The 22,631-nt window shown below is 36.1% G+C and overlaps 1 protein-coding gene across 1 annotated transcript in view; it reads left to right on the top strand.

Annotated features, from left to right (window-relative positions):
• Positions 1-255: 255 nt before the first annotated feature.
• The window catches only part of TTLL7 (tubulin tyrosine ligase like 7), a 94,570-nt gene continuing 72,194 nt past the window's right edge, over positions 256-22,631 (top strand). The window contains exons 1-8 of the mRNA XM_023751784.1: positions 256-462; positions 661-792; positions 3,338-3,459; positions 4,268-4,335; positions 7,273-7,431; positions 12,081-12,297; positions 13,509-13,673; positions 18,129-18,287. Coding sequence (XP_023607552.1) covers positions 438-462; positions 661-792; positions 3,338-3,459; positions 4,268-4,335; positions 7,273-7,431; positions 12,081-12,297; positions 13,509-13,673; positions 18,129-18,287 — 1,047 coding nt within the window. The 5' untranslated portion in view covers positions 256-437. The remainder of the gene's footprint in view (positions 463-660; positions 793-3,337; positions 3,460-4,267; positions 4,336-7,272; positions 7,432-12,080; positions 12,298-13,508; positions 13,674-18,128; positions 18,288-22,631) is intronic.

Genomic DNA, 22,631 nt, shown 5'->3' with positions numbered 1-22,631 from the left:
TGCCATTGTCTGTGTATGGCATGTTATTTATTGTATGTAAATATGATATGTGACTTAAATAAAACCTCCTCCTCTAGACTGCATTTTTTAGGACAGGGAACCATCACTTGGCATTTTACATAAGGTTTAATAAATTAACAAATACGTGTTGATTGAGTACATTAACTTTCACTTTTACTTGGATTTTAAAAATAGTATTGGTAGATGACACAAAATGTCATAAAAGTTGTTTTCTAAATGGCTTTGTTTTAAAATCCCTGCAGGTATCTTCTTTTCCCATAACTTCAGTGCCCTGAAACCCGAGTATTCCACCAAGATAATATGATAGGCACTTTCCGTGGTTTGGAGCCATATCCTACTTAGACGAATGCGGGCCTTCCAGAGGTCCTGAGAGCTTGGTACAGAGCACACACTGCTTGCTAGTTGGCGCGGCAATAATGCCATCTCTGCCTCAAGAAAGAGGTAAGCTGACTGATTTCATCACATCACAGAATACAGATTATAGATCATCACTGCTGGCTATTCATAACAATTAAAAATTGGGGATTCTTAAAGAACCAGAACTTAAAATTTTACATTTTTCGGGAGGGCATTTGTGTTCTCTGGTATGGAATTTTTATTATTTCAATGATATTTGGTTGGTTTACGTTTCTCTTAAAGTTATTCAGGGGCCTTCTGCCTTGGATCTGAGTACAGAGCTGCCTTTTCAAAGCACACTGAAAAGGAGAGTCAGAAAGAAGAAAAAGAAGGGAACAATCACAGCCAATGTTGCTGGGACAAAGTTTGAAATTGGTAGGTCTTCTCAAAATCATGAGATTGTCATACCTGTTGGAAAGTCTAATTTGATGTTGAAAAAAAATGTAGAAATTCAGAGAGAGACTCTTTTTTATGTAATGGATTTTTAAATGCCTTTTATAAAATTTTATTTTTTAATGAGATATTTATCATGTTGATAATCAAATAGAGCATCAGTGTAAATGAAAAACTTTAGTTATTATTTAGAATGATTTTGATTAAACTCAATGTTAAAATCAAGCATAAAATGATAAGAACATTAAACAGATTAAAATGTTAAATAGAAATTGAACAGTTTAAAATTTGAGATTTTTATTAAACAATGAGAACCTGAGAAAGAATAGAGTAAAAACATTTCTCTCATTTTTAAATAAATCTTTTAAAGATACTGTTGCTTTTTATTAATGAAATTCCAGTATTTCTGTCTAAAAAGTATCTGCAGTGTAGAGAGCAGATAAGAATTAATTGCTTGAAATTAAGATACTTTTGCCCAGCACTGCAAAACTCATTATGAATAACAAGCACTCAAATAATATTCCTCTTTTCTTAGTTATTTTGCATTAAAAGAATTGAGGAAAATCATATGAACCTCAAGGATATTAAATTTTTGTAGCCTTTATTAATATTTGAGAATCTCGTTTTCATTTACATTAATTCATCAAAGCTCAGCAACAATCATTGAAATATTTCAGTGGGATTGAGGTCCCCCAACACTCTGTTCCAACAGGTGTTCCTCAGAGGGAACCACACTGAGCATGTTGATGTGAGAGGACGAGATGTGAAAGGTTCAGGGCTTATCTGCAGCGTTTTTTTCAGAAGGAAAAAATGAGAGTAAGGTGGCCTTCATAAAAATGATTGATAGCCCCACTGGTGTGGCTCAGTGGTTGAACATTGACCTACGAAGCAGGACTTTGCGGTTGGATTTCGGGGTCAGGGCACATGCCTGGGTTGTGGGCTCGATCCCCAGTGTGGGGCGTGTAGGAGGCAGCTGATTGATGATTCTCTCTCATCACTGATGTTTCTATCTCTCTCCCTCTCCCTTCCTCTCTGAAATCAATAAAAGTATATTTTTAAAAAGTGATAGCTGGGTGGTGTTAACTCATCCTCTCACTTTGAAGGTCCTCATGGGGTTCATAAGGAACCTTGATTTAAAGGAGAGTGTTTAAATGAAGTTCCCTCTCACTTTCCTAGGAAGTGTTCAGAGGGCTGATGTTGTGTTAGTGTTCTCCATACTGATTCTGGTTCCGTTCTCTCATCAAGGTCTTCCCAGTAATTTCTGAGAGGCCCACACAATGCGTCTCATGTACTCAGGAACAGGTCTGCTCCTGAGCTGCTGGTCTGACCTCATTGTCTTCTGCCTGTGAGCCAGTTAAAGGGGTCTCCCAGGCTGTGTCGCTATTGCCCTGGCCCTCCTTATGGCCTCTAGGGGGCACAGCAGCTCCTGAGCCCCCAGGACGCCACAGCTGCCTGGTGGTCTGTGGCAGATGAGAGAGGAACAGCCCTTTCCCTGACTTACATTGTCACCTGGCCTTCAGACAGCCTGAGTTTCATCAGGCATCTCATGTCAAACAGCATCTTCAGCTCACAATCCCCTCCCCGACCGCATCCACCGCCAGTCACTGTCCTCTTTTATGCCTGTGTACTGGGCACTGTTGCATAAACAGTTCTTTCTTTTTCCTCAGCTGCTAAACAAACAAGTGTCCCCAGGATTTGAGACCAACAAGTGTTTGCTCATCAGTATCATACTTGAGCCAAATAAATTCAGACAATTGATTGCTTTGTACCATTTCTCCTCATATTGGATGCCAGTAAAAGTAAAACTTTTACAAATAAGTATTTTGCTTACCTGTATTGTAGGCAAGAAGGAACTTGAAATTTATTGGAAGAAAAATGTCAATATGTTAACTATAATATCTAAATTAGAGAAGAGTCCATAACTAGTTTGTACTAACAAACAAGGTTTCCTCTGAGCACAGATCTCTTTTTCGGTAAGATTAGAGGGTTTGCAGATAGGAGAGAGTCAGTTTCTGAATTTGTGCAGTGAATTCTTCTTTTTTTATTTTGCATCCTGAGTCAACATGCTGACTTGGTTTTAATTGCTAAAAATAATTGGAACTAGGGGAGGTGGAAAGTAGGTCTAATGATCTAATGACCAGGGGCTATTTTTCCCTTTTCCCTTTTGTACCCAGCCCAAGGTCATGAAAAAGCCAGGAAAGTACATTTTGCTGATAGAGGTGTTGTCTCAGCTGTGCATATGTTCTCCTTGTGCTGTGAATAATCACTGAGCTCTTTAACAGTGTTATGTCCCTGTTAAATCTCTGAGGATTTTGGGTGCAACCTAAAAACAGTTCTCAGTTACTGCTGAGTATAATTTGGCCCTAGATAGATTGTTATACCTCAAAACAAGGTTATGCTATAACTAATGGAGATTTTGCCAACAAAACACTTTGAGCTAAAATTTATACATATCAAAATATGTCTCCCCATTGGATATGTTTCAGAAGTATTTTAATTTTGGTTTAACTTAACCTTTTACTTGCAGTTCGTTTAGTAATAGATGAAATGGGATTTATGAAAACTTCAGACGAGGATGAAACCAGTAACCTGATATGGTGTGACGCCGCAGTTCAGCAGGAGAAGATTGCAGAGCTGCAAAACTACCAGGTGGGGAGTTAGTCATGGCCCATCAGTGGCCATGAGGAAAGTTACATACATTCCCTCATAGCTTTCTTTAGATAGGGTTCTTGCTATGTTGACAATCTCACCTGAATAGCCTGTTGTGTTGCTGTGCAGTACTGACTTTGCATGAAGTCTGCATCCTTTCAGATGTAACTTTTAACCTCTTTGCATCTTTAAGTAAGAATTGATAGAAGAAAACCTTTATTAAACTGGTGCTTTGCATTATGCTTAAAGATGAGTCATGTGGAATGGCCTAGCGAGATCATGACGTGGCAGTTCCATGTCCGTTATATATCTGGCTTCATTCTTTTATTTTCAGGATGTGATACAAACATATTAAAAAAGTCAAATGCATGGAATTTTAGACAGTTCACATTTTATGCAGCTCTTCTTCCATTAGTATAGAGGGTAACACAGAATTTACTGCAGGAAAAAGAATAAGTCCATTTTCACTAGTTTTTCTACAATGCTTATCTGTATGACTATAGTAAATTTAGAATGTAAAAGATAATTTAGACAATTAATTACCAGTTATTCAACACCAAAAATTATAACTTTAATGTCATTATAAACACCCTTTTTTGATTTCTTTAAAATTGTGCAATTTTTATTCTCTATATAATCAATTACTATAGATTCTTTAATTCATTATAGGTCACTTAACTTAAATATTTTACATTAATAATTGTCAGTTTATTAAAACATGAAAAGATGGTGGTAACTGTATTATAGTATAAATGACTATATTCATTAAGTCAATGAGGATATTAATATTTACCTTTTTATTTTCCAGAGGATCAACCATTTTCCAGGAATGGGGGAGATCTGTAGGAAAGATTTCTTAGCAAGAAATATGACCAAGTAATCTTCATTTTCTTATAATAGAATAAACCTGTTATAAATTTACATTTTGAATATTAGAGTGCTATCTTTTACAAAGGTACATTGATTTAAAATGATACTTTGATGGAAGAGAGAGAATTTTAGATCTAGGAGGGTCTGAAAAGTTTTCTGGTTCCATTCCTGCACTTTGCCGAGGAGGTAACTGAGGGTCAGAAATATCTTGCACAAAGTCAACACATAGTTGGTAGCAGAACTAGAGCAGAATCTTGGGTTCTAGAATCTCAGGGTTCTTTTTACTGTTTATTCAATATGTTCTTATTTATTTTCAGTTAAACCTTGCAGGATCTAATATGTTGTATTATGGTGTGTGTGCATCTGTGTATTCATATACTGGTTACTGAGCATCTAATATGTGCCAGGCACTGTAGTAGGTGCATGTATGCGCGCACATACATGTAGACCACATATACACAGGGTGGGGCAAACATGTTTACAGTTGTGAGTTTGTGAAACACCGTTCATTCTTGCATTGTTATTTATTGTATTTTTCCATATGGACAATTATAAACCTCAATTGTAACCTACTTTTGCCCCACACTGTACATGCCCACCCAGGGATATACATGCACATACATTTATTTCTGAGGCCACTGTTAGAGGAACAATATGCTTTCATGGGAAAAACAGTTCACAGGTACTCAAGTACTGAATGAATTGTAGAATTTTTATGCAGTTTATATCTCTACTGATTACATTATTTTAGTTTAAGAAACTTGAGTGATAAATTGAGAAAATTTTTAAGAGATATCTTTCACAGAGAAAGGTTAGTAAAATTATGTGTACAATTAACAAAATATCTGTTTGTATCCAAGTGAAAGTTTATACATCCATTCACTCAACAGATATTTTTGAATGTCTATTTTTTCCCCTAGAGACTGTTAACTGTGAGGTAAACATGATAAATAAGGCCTAGTCCTTCCCTAGAACTCACATTTTAGTAAGAGAGGAAAACCGACACATACAGTACAGTTGTGTTAGAGGTAGAGTCAAAGTCTGGTGGTGACCAAGATAGGGGGAGAGATTATTTTTGAGTGGGCAGGGAACGCTTTCTGGAGGAATGAAATTGAGATGGATATTGAAAAGTGTATAGGAATTAAATATTTATCTTGAATATTTGTGTGCTTTAATTTTTTCCAAGTATATATGTGAAAGAATGTTATTCATAAATACTACATGGTTAATTTAAAACTATATTGTTCTAATCAAGCTTTAACTTGATCTGATTTTATATCATTATTAAAAATATAATAAATAGCTTGGCTGCTGTTGCTCAGTGGTTGAGCATCAACTCATGAATGTTAAAGTCATGGTTCAATTCCCAGTGAGGGCACATGCCCAGATTGTGAGCTCGACATTCAGTGGGAGGGGTGTGTGTGTGCAGGAGGCAGCCGATCAATGATTCTCTGTCATCATTGATGTTTCTATCTCTCCCTCTCCTTTCCTCTATCTGAAATCAATAAATAATGTACCAAGATTATTTAGCTTGTTGGCTTATTCTGGGCTTGACACATGGAGTTGGTAATTATATCCTTTTTTCATAATAGAAACAACTTTCTTACAGGGTTCTCTCGAAAGAACACTTGAAATATGGTAACTGTATGACCCTCCAATTGTGGAGGCCAACTGGCTTATGTGTTTAGGTCCTGCCTCTCTGCATACTATATACTATGGTTTCGTTTTAGTTTCTACTAATTTTATTTGGGGACAATATCTGCTACATTATTTGCTCACCTATTAAAAGACTTGCATATATTTATTAAAAAGACATTTTTGAAACAATAGATTTTCTTTAATATATAATATTTTAAAATATTTCTCTCAATTTATTTTTATTGGGAATCATTATATACAAAATGGTTAACATTTGGGATTCATCAAAAGTAAACCTTTAGCCCTGTACGGTGTTTCACAGTGGTTAGAGCATCAGCCTATGCACCCAAGAGTTGTGGGTTTGATTCCCAGTCAAGGGCATGTACCTGGGTTGCAAGTTCAGTCCATGGCTCTGTTGGGGTGCATGCAGGAGGCAATCAATCAATGTGTTTCTCTCACATCAATGTTTCTCTCTACTTTCCTTCTTCCCCTCTTCTCTTCCTCCCTTCCACACTCTCTAAAAAAAAATCAATGGAAAGAGTATCCTTAGGCGAGGATTAAAAACAACAAAAAAGTAAACATTTGATATTGAGTATTATCTTTAAGTTGTGTATCAAATAGGCAGCCTGATTTGTAGCAAATACAAAAATACTAGGACATACACTGTAGCCATGAAACCACATGAATAAGCACATATAGTTCATATAAAAAATCCCTCTACTGACTAAAGGCTTCACATAGTTTTCTCAGAAAAGGAATTAAACTCCAAAAACCAACAGAATAAAAGGCAATCAAAACTGCTCCCTATAGGTGACCCAGAGAACTCAAAATCATCTTTAAAGAAGCAATATAAGGGGCACCTGTCCAGGAGCCATTTCCTACTGCCAATCCCTATTCTTGAGGAACAGTTAGTGACTTTTTCCATGTTATCTTGCTTTATATGCCTTTATTGCCTCTATTACATTGTATTTAATTAATATCCTATATGTAAATTTCTTAGAAAAGAAACCATATTAACTTATATCCTCAGTGCCTGGCACATAGTATGTACTCAAATATATGTTTGATTTACTAATAAGTAAATTAGTACGTAGGACAGAGAACTGTGTCTATTTTTCTTTACTGATGTATCACCAGTGTCTAGAATAGTGCCTAGCACATGGTAGATGCTTAATAGACATCTGCTGAATGAATCAATAGATGAATAGAGAGATTTAAATCCTTGTAGTAAATGTCAGGATCACAGGAAGAAAATTTAGAAAAGTTTGAATAGAAATTACTTTTTATACTATTTCTAATTAACAGAATGATCAAGTCCCGGCCTCTGGATTATACCTTTATTCCTCGAACATGGATCTTCCCTGCTGAATATACTCAATTCCAGAACTACATGAAAGAATTGAAGAAAAAAAGGAAGCAGAAAACTTTTATAGTAAAACCAGCTAATGGTGCAATGGGTCATGGGTAGGTATTTTTCACCTGTAAATTATGTATATCTATATATATAAAAGCCAAGTGACCAGAACGACCGGAAAGACTGATTGCTATGATGCACACTGTGGCCGGCCAACCTCCCGTGGCCCCTGCCCCCAATCTTCCCCACCCCCAAATCAGGGGCAGGGCCAGTTGGCCAACCTCCTGGTCCCCTCCCCTCCCTGCAGCCAGCAAGACCCCACCTGTGCACGAATTTGTGCACTGGACCTTTAGTGTGTGTATGTGTGTGTGTGTGTGTGTGTGTGTGTGTGTATAGTTGGAGGGTCGGGGAATAAATGTGAGTATTCACTCATGGTTGAGTACGAATATGAAAAATATGATAAAATAGGATTCTACCCATTGCTGTTTTTGGAACTAAATATTTAATGAGTCCTTTCATTCTGTCCTACAGGCTTCAGTAATTAAATTTAAAAATCAAATAAACAGATTGGAAGACTTTAATAGGAGACAACCAAATAAGGAAAAAAGATGTTTTCTATTTTTTAAACAAAATTTGCATTTATAATAATTTTAGAGTAATCTTGGATACCACAGAGCTAAATTGACTTGGAGAAAGAAATGAGAAGGGAGTTACTCTTACATGTGTCTTCTTTGCTTTACAAATACATTTTTTCCTTTTATTAAATTTATTGGGGTGACACTGATTAACAAAATTATACAGGTCTCAGGTGCAAAATTCAACAACTCATTATCTGTACACTGTATTGTGTGTTCACCACTTCAGGCCAAGTCTCTGTCCATCACCATTTATCCCCCCTATACCTTTCTCCATCTTTCCCAACTCTCCTCTCCCCTGCAATCACCACACTGTTATCCATGTCCATGAGCTTTTTTCTCTTTTATGTTCAAACCCTCCACCCTTTTAGCCTCCCAAAACCCCCTTCCCAGCTGTCAGCCTGCTCTCCAGCTATGAGTCTGTCTCTGTTTTGCTCATTTTTATCTCTGTACCCATGGTGATTGGATTGAAAATAAGTAGAACACATTAAACTAAAATACCAAGAAGTAGACATGCTAGCTGAGAATAGATTATATAACTCATATTTCTTTCCTTTTGATTTCTTATGTCAGTTTTCTGCAATGTACTTTTAAAAAAATGTAACTGAGTCTGCTTTTAATAAAAACTCATGAGTCATTTTAATCTTTTGTTTTAAATGCTTTGGGGAATAAAGGTTTTTGGAATTGTAGCTATTCAACACATTTCCCTTTAATTTTCAATCACAATCTAATCAGACATTATTTTTAACTGTGGTTTACTAGTTCAAAAAATAAACATGTAATACTAGTGGGGATTTTATGTTAATTGTTTAATGTAAAGTTGGTGCTCTATGTTAGTCTCAAAGAAAAAAATTTGTGGGTATAATTGGAGTTCACATTTTTTCTCAATTTTAATGTTAAAAATAATGTTAAAAATAATATATATATACATAATGGTAAAACATTTTAATGTTAAAAATAATAGATATACACTTAGTGGTAAAACATTATACAGAAATATTAATCAGATTTGACAACAGTATAAAAAATAGCTGAAAAAGCACACTGTAATGCAGTGAGTAGGTAAAGGACACCTCTGCCATCTGTGGAGGATATCCATTTCCTTGCTGATCTATTGTTTGATTGTCCTCTCCATTGCTGAAAGTGGGGTGTTGAAGACTCCAGTTGTAAATTGTTGAACTATCTACATCTTCTTTGAGTTCTATCAGTTTTTGCTTCATATATTTTGGAGCTCTGCTGGTAGGTGCATATATGTTTATAATTATTATGTCTTCTTGATGCATTGCCTTTAAAAAATCACTATGTACTGTTTGTCTTTTGTAATAACTTTTATCTGAAAGTCTATTTTGGTTATTGTTTGCATGAAATATCTTTTCCATTTCTTTACTTTCAACCTATTTGAGACTTTGAATCTAAAATGAATCTCCTGTAGACAAAATATAGTTGGATCGTGTTTTTTTTTTAATTCATTCTGCCAAATCTTGTTTTTTAATAAGAGAGTTAATCTATTTGTACTTAAATCATTATTGATAAGGAAAGATTTACTTCTACCATTTTGCTATTTGTTTTCTATGTCTTAAATATAGTTTTCATTCCTTAATTCCTCCATTTCTGCCCTCTTACATATTAAATAATTTTCTAGTGTACCAATTTAATTTCCTTGTCATTTATTTAACTATATTTTTAATTTTTTAATGGTTACTTTGGGATTATAATTAACATCTCAATTTATAACAGTCTTGTTTGGATTAATATCATTTTTCTTTCAATAGTAAAAAACAATAACAACAAAACACAAAAAACCCTGATCTTATATAGCTCTGCTCACTTTTATTGTCACAAAATACATCCTGTTCATTGTGTATCCAATAACGTAGATTTATAATTATTGTTTTATGCAGTTGTGTTTTAAATAATATAGGAAAAATGAGGAGTCACAAACTTAAACTATACTAATAGTGACTTTTATATTTACCATGAATCACCTTTAGTGGCGATCTTTATTTCTTTGTGTGTATTTGAGTTACTATCTAGTATCCTTTTGTTTTGCCTGAAGGATTTGCTTTAGCATTTCTAGTAGGCCAGGTGTACTAGCAAAAAACTCCCTCAGCTTCTGTTTATCTGGGAGTGTCTTAATTTCTTCTTTAATTTTCCATAGTTTTTCCAGCTATAGAATTCTTCGTTAAAAGTTCTTTTTTTCTTTTTCTGTCAGGTCTTTGAATATGTCATTTCACTGTATTTTGGCCTCCAATGTTTCTGATAAGAAATAAGCTTTTTATATTATTGAGGATTCCTCGGACATGACGAGTAGCTTTAATCTTGCTACTTTCAAGACTCTTTGCCTTGGCTTTTGACAGTTTGATTATGTGTCTCAGTGTGGATCTCTTTGAGTTTGTCCTACTTGGAGTTCATTGATTTTCTTGGAATTAAGATATCTTCAGCTATTAATTCTTCAAATATTCTTCTTACCCCTCTTTCTCTCTCCTCTTTATTTGAGACTCCAAAAATATGTATGCTAATATTCTTGATGGTGAACTTTTAAGCTCTGATTTTTCTTCATTTTATTTTCTTTTTGTTCCTTAGACGAGTTAATCTTAACCGATCATCTTCAAGTTTTGCTTTCTTTTTGCATTCCTAAATATTCTGTTTAGCACCTCTAATGATTTTTTTATTGTTTTGTTATTGTACTTTTCAACTTCAGAATTTCTGTTTGAGTTCTCTCCCTTACCCTTTAAAAATAATTTCTATCTCTATTGATATTCTCAAGTTGGTGAGATAGCATTTTCATGATTTCCTTTAACTCTTTGAATAAATTTAAAATAGTTGATTTCAATAGTTGATTGTTCAGTAAGCTCAATGTCTGGGTTTCCTCAGAGACTTTATGTTAATTGATAATATTCCTGTGTATGTGTCATACTTTCTTTTTTCCTTTGCATGACCCATAATCTTTTTGTTAAAAATTTGACATTTTTAATACTATAATGTAGAAACTCAGAAATTCAGCTTCTCTATCTCTTTGAGATAACTCAAAATTATCAACTGGCAGTAGGTTTGTTGTTGTTATTGTTCATGCTTGTTGTAGTTGCTGCTTATTTGCACAGTGGGTTTCTGAAATAATTTTGTAAAGTCTGTATTCTTTGTTGTGTGTGGCTACTCTAATTCTTGTTGTGTTAGGTCAGTGGTGAGCTACTAATTGGACAGAGATTTTCTTAAACATTTGGAAACCCCCCCCATCCAAAAAATTTTGCCCAGTCTTTGCAGATGGATTGTGTGTGTGTTTAAGTTTGAGCAAGCCTTCTGTGTCCAACTAGGCAATTATATCTCTGCTCAGCCTTTACTTCTTACTTGTATAGAGCCCCCTGGTTAGCCAGAGCTAAGAGCTTAGGATCTTAGGATCCTGAGCAGGCACCTACCTTTGGGCATGGACATGGCCTTCTGGAGTCCTAGAAATATGTCTGAGCTTTCAAAACCTTATTCCTCAAAGATTCTCATTCCTCAGTCTTTCCCCCCAATCTTTTTAGTAGGTCTGTTGTTTCCTCCAATGGTTAGGCAGCAGGGACTAGTACATATGTCTTTAAATCTTCTCCATAATTACCTCCCTAAGTAGCTGCCTCAGCCTGGGAAGAGTTTCCACTTAGGCAAGATAAAAACAACCCCTTTGAGGTCCTCCAGGGAGCCACTACACAGGTTAAAAAAACAAGGCCACCAACAGAATATGATCTATCCTGCTCCCTCTAGAATCAGTATCAGTACTGGAAACATGGGCTGATGTTCAAGCCCATGGTGAGCTGAGGGTAGAGAGTTGGTACCAGAGTAAGTTAAAATGCCACAAAGCTGTTTTACATAAATTCAGCTGTGGTGATTTTTTTTTCAATTTTATTTTTACTTATTTTTTGATTAAATGATCCCTGGTTGTTACAAGCTTTTGGTTAGTTTCCAGAACTCCAGAAAAGTTGATTCTGACAACTTTCTTATTTTTATTCTTTTGCAATTCACTGTTTTTTGTGAAGGCACAGATTTTGGAGTTATCCATTCCTCCGTATTCTTTTTGAGTATTAGCTATAACTTTGCAAACATCTTGACTCCATATAAAATGGTTCTTTTGATTCTTTTTCTAAACTTAGGATTTCTTTGATAAGAAATGGTGACAAACTTCCATCGCAGGATCATTTGATTGTTCAAGAATACATCGACAAGCCTTTCCTAATGGAAGGCTACAAGTTTGATTTACGAATTTACATTCTGGTAACATCATGTGATCCACTAAAAATATTTCTCTACCACGATGGACTTGTGCGAATGGGAACAGAGAAGTACATTCCACCTAATGAGTCCAATTTGGTAAGTGATACCAAACAGAATCTATGATTTGATTCATAGATTCAACATGTACTTTTTAAAGAACCCATTGTGTCTAAAGATTATATGAATGAAAGTTCCTCCTCTTAGGTTCTTATAGTCTAGAACAGGGGTGGGGAACCTTTTTACTGCCTAGGGCCATTTGGATATTTATAACATCATTCATGGGACATACAAAATTATCTACTTAAAAATTAGCCTGCTATATTTAGTCAAGCACTTAATTAGCTCACCCCTAATGCCTGGGCAGGGCCAGGCCAAATGATTTCACGAGCCCTATACGGCCCGCGGGCGTCCTGGACATTCCCCACCACTGAGAAAAACACTATCAGCAAACCTAAGGATATTAAGAGGCAAAGACAAAACAGCTCTAATATGGAGCATCATAAATGTGCTGTTGATCATTCAGACACTACAGCACTGCATGGGGAGCAGCATTGTCTTCTGAGTGCACTCTGTCTTGTTAACAAGTTACCGTGGCCTCCACATAAGAATGGGGCAGAGGCTGTTTTTGCTAGTCCTGTCTTTTGGTTTATGCTACTTACTTGAGCTTTCATTTTTTAATGTTTCTTTGCAAAGACTTATAATGTTCTCTCAGAAAATTCCTAAACACAAATTTGAGTAAAAACTGTAAGTGACCGCCCTAACCGGTTTGGCTCAGTGGATAGAGTGTCATCCTGCCGACTGAAGGGTCCCGGGTTCGATTCCGGTTGGGGGCATGTACCTTGGTTGAGGGCACATCCCCAGTGGGAGGTGTGCAAGAGGCGGCTGATCAATGTTTCTCTCTCATCGATGTTTCTGGCTCTCTATCCCTCTCCCTTCCTCTCTGTAAAAAATCAATAAAATTAAAAAAAAAACACCCCCAAACTGTAAGTGACCAAAAAAGCGAACAAAAAAATGAACAAAAGAGCATTTCTCTTACTAAGCAATATACAATTTTACATTTTCATTTAATTACTCTATAGATTCTTATTATTTTAATGCTCTCTGTGGCAGATATAGATTACTACAGTCATGTTAAGGGAAACGTGCCATTCCATTTAATTTGGAAATTTTCAAAGTAATTGTGAAATTGTCAATCTGTATATTTTAAACTTTAAAATCATCTTTCATCTTTGGATGCTTTTCTTTTCTGTGAAATCTCACGGTTCTAGAGTCTCATAGGTGATACCTTTGGTTCTTACTTGTTACAGACCCAGTTATACATGCACCTGACAAACTACTCTGTGAACAAGCACAATGAGCGTTTCGAAAGGGACGAGACGGAAAACAAGGGCAGCAAACGCTCCATCAAATGGTTTACGGAATTCCTGCAAGCAAATCAACATGATGTTGCCAAGTTTTGGAGTGACATTTCAGTAAGAGTATACTCTTCCACAATTATGACTGTCTTTCCTCAGATTAAATTAAAGGATCGCCAAGCATTTTAAATAAAGAGCAGATTACATTAAATTGGGCAGATAAGGCATGTTTTCATGAAGGAAGTAGAATTTGGGATGGACCTTGATACATGAGTAGTATTTTCACTGCTAGGGATGGGAGAGGGAATTCTAGGTGGAGGTGAAAACATAAGTAAAAGCGTGGAGAGGTATGAGAGTACTGTTAAGTGGTCCAGGTTGGTACATTTGGTATTTGTGGGAGATGCATGGAGACTTATGGCTGAAAAGATATGTAGAGGCTAAATTTTAGGTCTGAAAATCAAGGCTTAACGTCCAGGCTTAATCAAGGCTTAAGGGAGGAGAATAATAAGGTCAAGGACTATGAACTAAAAAGGTACATCTGAAAAAGGGTGTGGGATGGGTTAGAGTGAAGACCAAGAGTAGGTAGAAGAGGGCCTTGGGAGAACTTTCAGTGAAAAGAAAGGCCTAAATTGAACAAAATAAAGGGGTGGCAATGAGGTAAATATTGGGATTAATTGAATGTTCAGAATGGGAGAGAAGTACTCAGTGATTCTTCTAGTTTTAAGGAGTAATTATAGGGAGAATGAGGTTGGCATTATCTGAAATAGAGTAGGAAGGAATTTATTTTTGAGAAGATTTAGAACTTAGTTTTACAGATGAGGGAAAATAGTTTTACTTATTTATTTGTTTATTCATTCATTTATCCAGTAAACATTTATTGAACCCATAATATAAGCCTATCTCTGGCTGATAATTTGAAGGTTTATAAGTTACACCCCCAGTTCTTGAAAAACTTAGTTTGGCCGGAAAAACCAGCACAAAAATTGCTATTGAAATGCAGTGTAGCAAGCACAACAGAGGAGGCAGCAGTGGATTCTGTGGGAAGTGGAGGAAACCACATACAGTAGCTTTGGGTGGGTGGTGAGAGAGGACTTCTTGGAGGCATTGACTTCCGAACTAAGCTTTTAAAAGTCCGTGAGGCTATGATGATGAATTTTACTTTAGATGCGTTGAACCTGAAATGCTGTCTCAGGTAGAAAGATCAGGCAGTCAGGAATGTGTTTGTGGTGCGATTGATATGTAACGCCATGGCAATGGATGAAATTCCAAAAGGTACAGGTAAAGAGAAACAAGGAAACAGATAAGAGAAGATAACTTTGGCGAAACAGACCCTTTATTAATTCTAGCAGAAGTATTAAATAAAATGGCATTCCAAGTTAGAAGACTGTGTCTACTGAGAATAATGTGATTAAGGGGTATATAATTTGATTTGGCTTTTCTTTGGGGACAAATAATATATAATTTAAATAAATCTGTAATGGCAATGGACATGAAAGTTCATAGGTAGTTGAACTTGGTTCAGTTGAGAAAATCAGAGAGAAAAATAAGCATCATTATATTTATCTTTGGTTGGTTGTTGGTTGATGTTTGTTACTCCTTATATTTTATGTCACAGGACATAAATCCAAAGATTCTTAGATGTCAGACAAGTGAAAAAGAGTGACGTTTGCATAGAATCAATTAGGGTGTGCTGGGAACTGTGCTAATTTGAAGAGCATAAGAAAGAGGTCTGAAGGACATAGATACCACTCAGCACTATTCTATTGGTGCACATGATATTTTGGGCCCAGGGTGGTTCATCTCCTAATTTGTCAATAGAAGCTGTAAATCCCCAGATTTGTAAACATTGACAATCCATTCAAAAGTTTTAAAAATGTAGGACTCATGAAAAATGTTTGTCATCTAGATTTGGTTAGATGCCTACCAACTTGTTTACTTTCTATTATATCTTCCTGAGAAACTACATACCTCTAAACAAAAATTTGATTACAATAATTCTATGTTTTTTACTTATTTATTTTAGCAAGGCCAATTCTGTGGAAATTCCAAAAAATGTTCTAATGATAGATTTACTATCATAGTGGATTAGAAGACTCAGAGTTGAGAAATTTATGTTGGGGCAGTTGCTTTTTGATGGAAGATCATATGGTACATGATATTGCCTGGACGATTTAATGAGTAGGTTATTTGATGATTAGACCAAGGACATGTTATATACTCTCCAATATTCTTTTTTCTTTACCAAATATTTCATGTCCATATGGGAATGTCTTTGTGAAAAGGTGGCACCTGTTGGGCTGCCTTGGTGAAGTATGTATAGAGAGAATCAGAGAAAAGTGAGTATCATGAGCTTATAAGTGGTACTTTTTCCACATGATTAAATTGGGAGAAGGTATAGAAGTAAGACTAATATTCATAGGTTAGGCAATTAACTTTTCTGTTATAGCCTAAAGTATAACTTTCAGGATATGACCTAAACATCACCAATGTGAGTCTATTAAGGTCTGACACATTCATGATCTCTTCCATGAATGGCTAAATTTTGCATCACTTTTGCCTACCTTAGTTAGAATGTATATTAATAATCTATAAGTAATCAATTACTTAATAAATTAATAAATTTATATAATAATTTAAATAAATTAATAACTTATTAAATTATTAACTTTTCCAAGTACATTTCTTACATTTATCTTGTTAGATTGTCTGCATTTATTTAGTTATTTAAAATTTTGTCTTTATTCAGAATTACATATAATTTGTAAAGATCTCTCTGTTTAAGGTGAATCAACAAAATACTATATTGTAAAAAGAGAACGATAGGAGGAGGTAGAAAAGGCAAATGTAGTAGATTTTTATCATAATGTTAATAGTTTACAAATTTTATGAATTTAACTTAGGAGGCTTTTTTTAATGATCTCTTTTTTGGGGGTAATTTTTTAAAAAAGTAACTGCATATATCTAAAAACTAGCAATACCTTCCATGAAGCACAGAGATGTGTGTTTTTGTGCTTAACAAGAATGAATAGAAAATCAACAGAAAATCAGGCCATAGAGATTAAAAATGATTGTAATCATTTATAAAACCATTTTTACTGAATGCCTTTTTGTATATTTTGTGTACAAATCTACAAATCATATTTCAAAGCAATGATACTTGGAAAAGAATTGGTGAAATTTGATTTTTGCTTGATTATATCACTCCTGGTTTCACATATACCTGCAAGCTTGCCTTTATATTTCTAAAAATGTGTTGTTTTTTATGTAGAAAAAAACAGAGATCGGTAATCAGGGTCTATTAATTCCCCTCACTGTCTTGTTCTACACAGACACTTATTAGCCAAGGTTTTAACTTTTTTTGGTACTCTCCAGTTGTTTTAGTAATATCTCCAAAGATTTATATGGAGTGCTTTTTGTCTTTCATCTTTAAATTCTTTGGTGTTACCTTTAATTTGTTATTTTGAATAAAATTTTCTGAGAACAACCTCATGGCATCTCTGACCCTTACTTCCAGATAGCATCGGGGTTGAGATTCTGGGTATCAGTGAGGTTAATTTCTGCTTTCCATTTTTCTCCCATATGGTTAAATATTGCGCCCAGCAGGTAGTGGGATTTTGTGTCTGACCTGACATATGAGATGGACTTCTAGTGGAATAATAGAATAATGGTAACAGTAGTTGAGTTAAGTTGCTAACACTTAGTTCAGGTTCAATGTGCTCTGGTCGCTACACTGCGAGTTTCACGTGGAGTCTCATTTTGTCCCTTCGTCAGTCTTTTTGCAGCAGGTGTTATTACTATTGCCAGTTTACATTTGGCAGCAGTACCTGTAGAGAGGCAGTTCCAAAGGCAATATATTCTGAGCAAAAACCAGTGGGGCAGCTTTTCAACAATCCATAGCTTGTTCTCCAACTTCAGTTAAAACAACTTTTTGCTTTATTGGCATCAGTAACTCAGCCCCGTCATATTCTGTGTCCTCACAGAAAATGATGCCAGCCAGCTCACCTCGTGGCAGTATTGCCTCACTGCACGAAGAAACCCAGCTCTCTGGGATTCTCCCCTCGCTCTTTCCAGCCGATGTCCAAGTGGACATTCTATAACGTCGTTTGTGAATTAGGTTACTCATTTGTTCACAGATGTTTTTGAGCATCTCCTATATGTGAGGTACTATGGTAGGCACTGGAATGGGGTTGTAAATCAGACACACAAGGACCCTGCTCTAACAAAACAAGGAGAAGTTCGGCTGGTTCCGTGCTGCAAAGTTATGCAGTAAGGGCTGATGGGTGGCGGTTTTGACCCCAGGGTCAGGGACGGCCTCTCTGAATATCAAGGATGCAGACATAGGCATAGGAGGAGAAGAGTGTCCCAAGAAGAGGGAACAGTTACTGAGATGATCCCAGAGGAGACAAGCATGGCGGGAGCTTAGCGGGTCCGGGAAGAGTTGGATGGAGGGAAGTCAGGGCAGTGGTGGGGCTGGCTGCCCCAGGGCTAGTTTGTAAGTCCAGGCCTTATTGCCACGTGTGTAAATGAGAAAGAAATAAGGCATTTTCACCTTTTGAAAATCTGTCCTTGTAGGAGCTGGTGGTTAAGACTCTGATTGTGGCAGAGCCTCATGTCCTGCATGCTTATCGGATGTGCAGACCTGGGCAGCCTCCGGGGAGTGAAAGTGTCTGCTTCGAAGTCCTGGGATTTGATATTTTGTTGGACAGAAAGCTAAAGCCGTGGCTTCTGGAGGTAAGGCGTTTTTAAGAAGAGATGTTATCACTGTGCATTAAAACAAATGTTTTTAAATGTGTACTTGGCACCGTTGTCTCATTGACTGAGCAGAAAGAGGCCTGAATGGAGTGTGTGGGAGGAAGAGAATGAAAATTCATGGAACAGAACAGTTCTAAGAAGGATCGATATGTGTTTGATATTACTTTTCCCAAATTAGTATCAATTTCTAGGCCAGGAATTTTGAATATATGTGTGGATCTACTTTTACTGATTTTTTATCTACTTCCTCCAATATTTTCTCAGCCTCAGGGCTCCTACCACTTCATGACATGTGGGTGCTGTCTTTCCTCTCTCTATGTGGGCTCCTGGGCCTCAGGACCACAGCCTCTCTGTCCTCAGTGTGTCTCCCTTCATGCTCTCAAAGAGAGACACTCCAGTGGGTTCATTAATCCTGACACCCAGGTGGCTTGAATGTGCCTTTATGGCCAAGTCACATGCCTGGGCCTCCCCTCAAGTCCAGCCCCTCAGCTGCGTGCCTTTGGATTTGCTGCCCGTCCCTGCTATGGGCAGAGTTGTCATTCCTTTTATTTATAAAAGGTCACTTAACATCTGGAAAATACAGAGAAATATACAGGAAAACGTAAAAATGATCTCTTTTAAAGATTTTTTTGTACCTTTCCTTCCAGTATTAATTAATTTATAATATATCCAGAAGAAACCTTAGGTCACAGGGTGTATGGTCACAAAGTACTGTATGTAGGAAACTTTATCAGGAAAACAGCACGTTTCCAAACACTTAGTGCTTACAAGATTAGTTATATTTTTGAGGAATATATTCCTATATCAGCAGCAATTACCTTTCATTTTAAGTTGGATTATCTTTTTTGTTAATGATTTAGAAGTTTGCAATTACATCTTTAATATCAAGGCTTGCAAAAGTAAATTGAATGAGTGATAGGTGAATACATTCAAAATATATTCTTCGGGAAGAATACTTTTCCAAACCACAGGGCCGATGGTTTCCTGTGTGTATTGAATGTACTATGAGTAAGTAATATGTATATTTCCAATTACAGTTTGTCAGGTGTTCACATTTTGCTCCTGCTCGGGCCCTAGAAATAAGATGAATATGAGGAATGTTGCTTATCCTTTAGCTCCCTCCATTGGATATCAAAGCACTTGGCTGCACCATGTCTAGTGTACTGAGACCTGACATTGTCTAGGGTTATTGTTTGGTCTGCAGTCACCCTTTCCTGCTCTCAGCTGTATTTTTTTCTACCCCTGATACTTGTCTTTTATCCTTGATGGGTGGGGAAGAAGTGAAGGCACATGCAGGAGGTAGAACTGCAAGAAGAACAGGGACGAATGACTTTACAGACATTTACAGTTTTTAAAAGCAGTGGCCTAATTGGAACTTAGCTGGGTAAACCAGAATTGACTGAATGGTTGAATTTTGTCTTGTTTTGTTTTTAAGGCTCAAAATACCATTGTTTGCATTAATGTTTCTTCTACTTCATTTTGTCCTTCATTTTTAGGAAAATAATAACATTACAAAATTCCACAATAACCAATGGCTAAATACTATTGTTTGCATTAACATAGTTTCATTTTCTATTCATTTTTTTCATCATTTCTGGATCAATCAGAACCATTAAAAAACTCGAAGAAAAAAAAACACAACTAAAAGTTGTGGAGAATGAACATTTAATTATATTAAAACAGTGAAAACCTTATGTAATGGTTTTGTTTCTTTGTATTTTCAGCTGCAATGGTAATGGTTCTAATACGTAGTTAAAAACCTTTTGGCGCCATCCAGTGGAGCAATGGAGAAGGTGCTTCTGAGAATGCAATAACTTATAGTTCACTGGAATGATTTCCAGTAATGATTTGTAGAGGCAAATTGCAGAAATTTTCAAGCATAGAAAACATTTTTAGGGAAATCATGGAATTTGGAAGGATATGAATACTCATACTTTAAGTATCCTTGAATTAATTTCTCTTTAAAAAAATATTTTTAATTGATTTTAAAGAAGGAGGGAGAGGGAGAGAGAGAGAAATATCAAAGTTTCAGCTGCCTCCTGCACGCCCCACACTGGGGATCGAGCCTGTAACCCAGGCATGTGCCCTGATGGGAATTAAACCGTGACTTCCTGGTTCATAGATCGATGCTCAACCACTGAGTCATGCCAGCAGGGCCTTGAATTAATTTCAATAAGTCATTGTGCCAGGTGGTAGAGATACAAGAAGAATAAAACCAAACACTTGTGGGGACTCAGATGAGTGTTTTATGGTAATGGTTGTAGGTATAAGTAGGAAGCAGGGTGCCAGCACAAATAATAAACTGACTAACCTCTCTGTGTTCATGTGTGTATTTGAGAGTTAAAACAATCTTTGCAGAAGAGGGAACACCTGACCACGGTATTTAGAAGGTGGGATAGGGGTTGGGGTTTGGAGAAATGGGGGTGGGGTGGGGAGAAGTTACTGGACAGAGGGAAGAGCACTAATTTAGGAGCACAGAATCTATTCTGGATACTTTTATATGTGCATGAAATGATTGTGTTTGTTTTGATAATACAACTGTAATTTGGACAGTTAATAAATAATGCTAATTTAATTTGCTTTCTAATAATTTTCATTTTCGCATCCTTTTACAAGCTGCTGAATTTTAAGTCTATAACATTGGCTAGGTTTTGTCTGTTTTAGAATTTAGGCAGTGAAAACTAGAGAAGCCATCAACATTACAGAGTAGAATTTTGGCTGTATGAAACCCAATTTTCAGAGTTTCTTCTGTGAGCCATTTGTGGTTCTCATATTTTTTTTGTACCACTCTCATAACATTTTTAAAAATCCAAGACATTAATTGAACAAAAGGTGTTTTTTTTAACTTTTTCATGTATTAGTTTAAAAATTGGTTACATTTCTTCATCAACCAGTTTCTTTTATGTGATAGCAGGAGGAAGACTTTGAAATAGATATGAGAGAGGGGTTTGAGTTTGTATTTTCCCAAATTACCATTCTTCAGAAGGGATATGCCTGGCAGAATTCCAGACTGCAGTTTTAGAATGGAGCACCTAAGGGATTCTATAAAGATAACATTTCAGTGAACCAATTAATAATTGTCAGTTCCTAAATATTTGGTTAATTTTATAATTTGTTACTTACATGTAATAGCAGAACTATCATTGTATTACAAATTCTAGAGATTTGAGTCACTATGGAATGGTTGAAACATTTTTCATATAAAAGACATTATCCTTTCTCTGCACTTTTAAGAGATAACACTTGAACAACACTTGAGTAAATGGATGTTCTTGCAATTACCAAGCTACTCCCTTCCCTAAGAGCACAGCACACAGGCGGGAATATGTTAATCACCTTCTGAATCAGAAATTATGAAAGGAAAAATACAGTTTGGCATCTATAATAATAAAAGCATAATATGCTAATTAGGCCAAACGTCCTTCTGGATATCCTTCTGGACGACCTTCTGGACGAAGCTGGGGCTGTGAGGGAAGCCCAGGTCCCAAGTGCCTACTGGCACCCAGAGGGAAGCCTGGGTCCCAGGTGCCAGAGGGAAGCCGGTGCCGGCAACCGGGGGAAGGAAGGCTTACTCTTGAATGAATTTTGTGCATTGGGCCTCTGGTATTTCTATAAAAGGACTTTCATGCATCTGTCAAAATGTTGACATGGAAGATTTTCATGATACATTGTTAAAAGGAAAACTTGGATTATAAAATAGTATAATTAAATATAGACATTTATTGGGAAGGTAAAATGAATATTATAAATATGCATAGCAAATATCTGGAATACCATTTATTAAATGATTAACAATACACTAGGTAGTCAGGCTACAGGTGATCTTTCTGTCTTTTATTTAGCTTCTATTTACTAATTTTTCTGCAGTGATCCCATGCCACATTCCTAATTAGAGGCATTTGTACTTCTGAATGATTTCTTAAGTTTAATGTGTTTTTTCATTCAGCTGCCAATTGTAAAATGCATGTCATCAACTATCTTATCTCTTGTGGTGATAGATTTGTATTAGACAGCCCTTGTCTATGACCCGTAGCATATGTTTTTAGATAGCCTGTGGGGTTATCTGGTGGTCATGAAGCTAAGCTACAGTTGTGAACACAGCAGTGTTTAATTTTCTTAAACACCTGCTGTTCCAGTTACATTTTCATAACAACAACAAAAACAAAACTCCAGCTGCCAAAGTGGTAGTATATTGTCTAATGGATTTCTGGGTACATAGAGTTATTTTTTGCTTTTTGTCTAATGAAATTCTGGCAATGATGTTGGAAATGACATCACAACCACACATGGCTCATTTATTCCTACGAGTCCTTGTATACTTAG

Source organism: Myotis lucifugus, unplaced genomic scaffold (genome assembly GCF_000147115.1).
Source record: "Myotis lucifugus unplaced genomic scaffold, Myoluc2.0 scaffold_25, whole genome shotgun sequence".
NCBI classification, from domain to species: Eukaryota; Metazoa; Chordata; class Mammalia; order Chiroptera; family Vespertilionidae; genus Myotis; species Myotis lucifugus.
The sequence above is the reverse complement of the archived record's forward strand: the minus strand, read 5'-3'. Positions and strand labels throughout refer to the sequence as shown.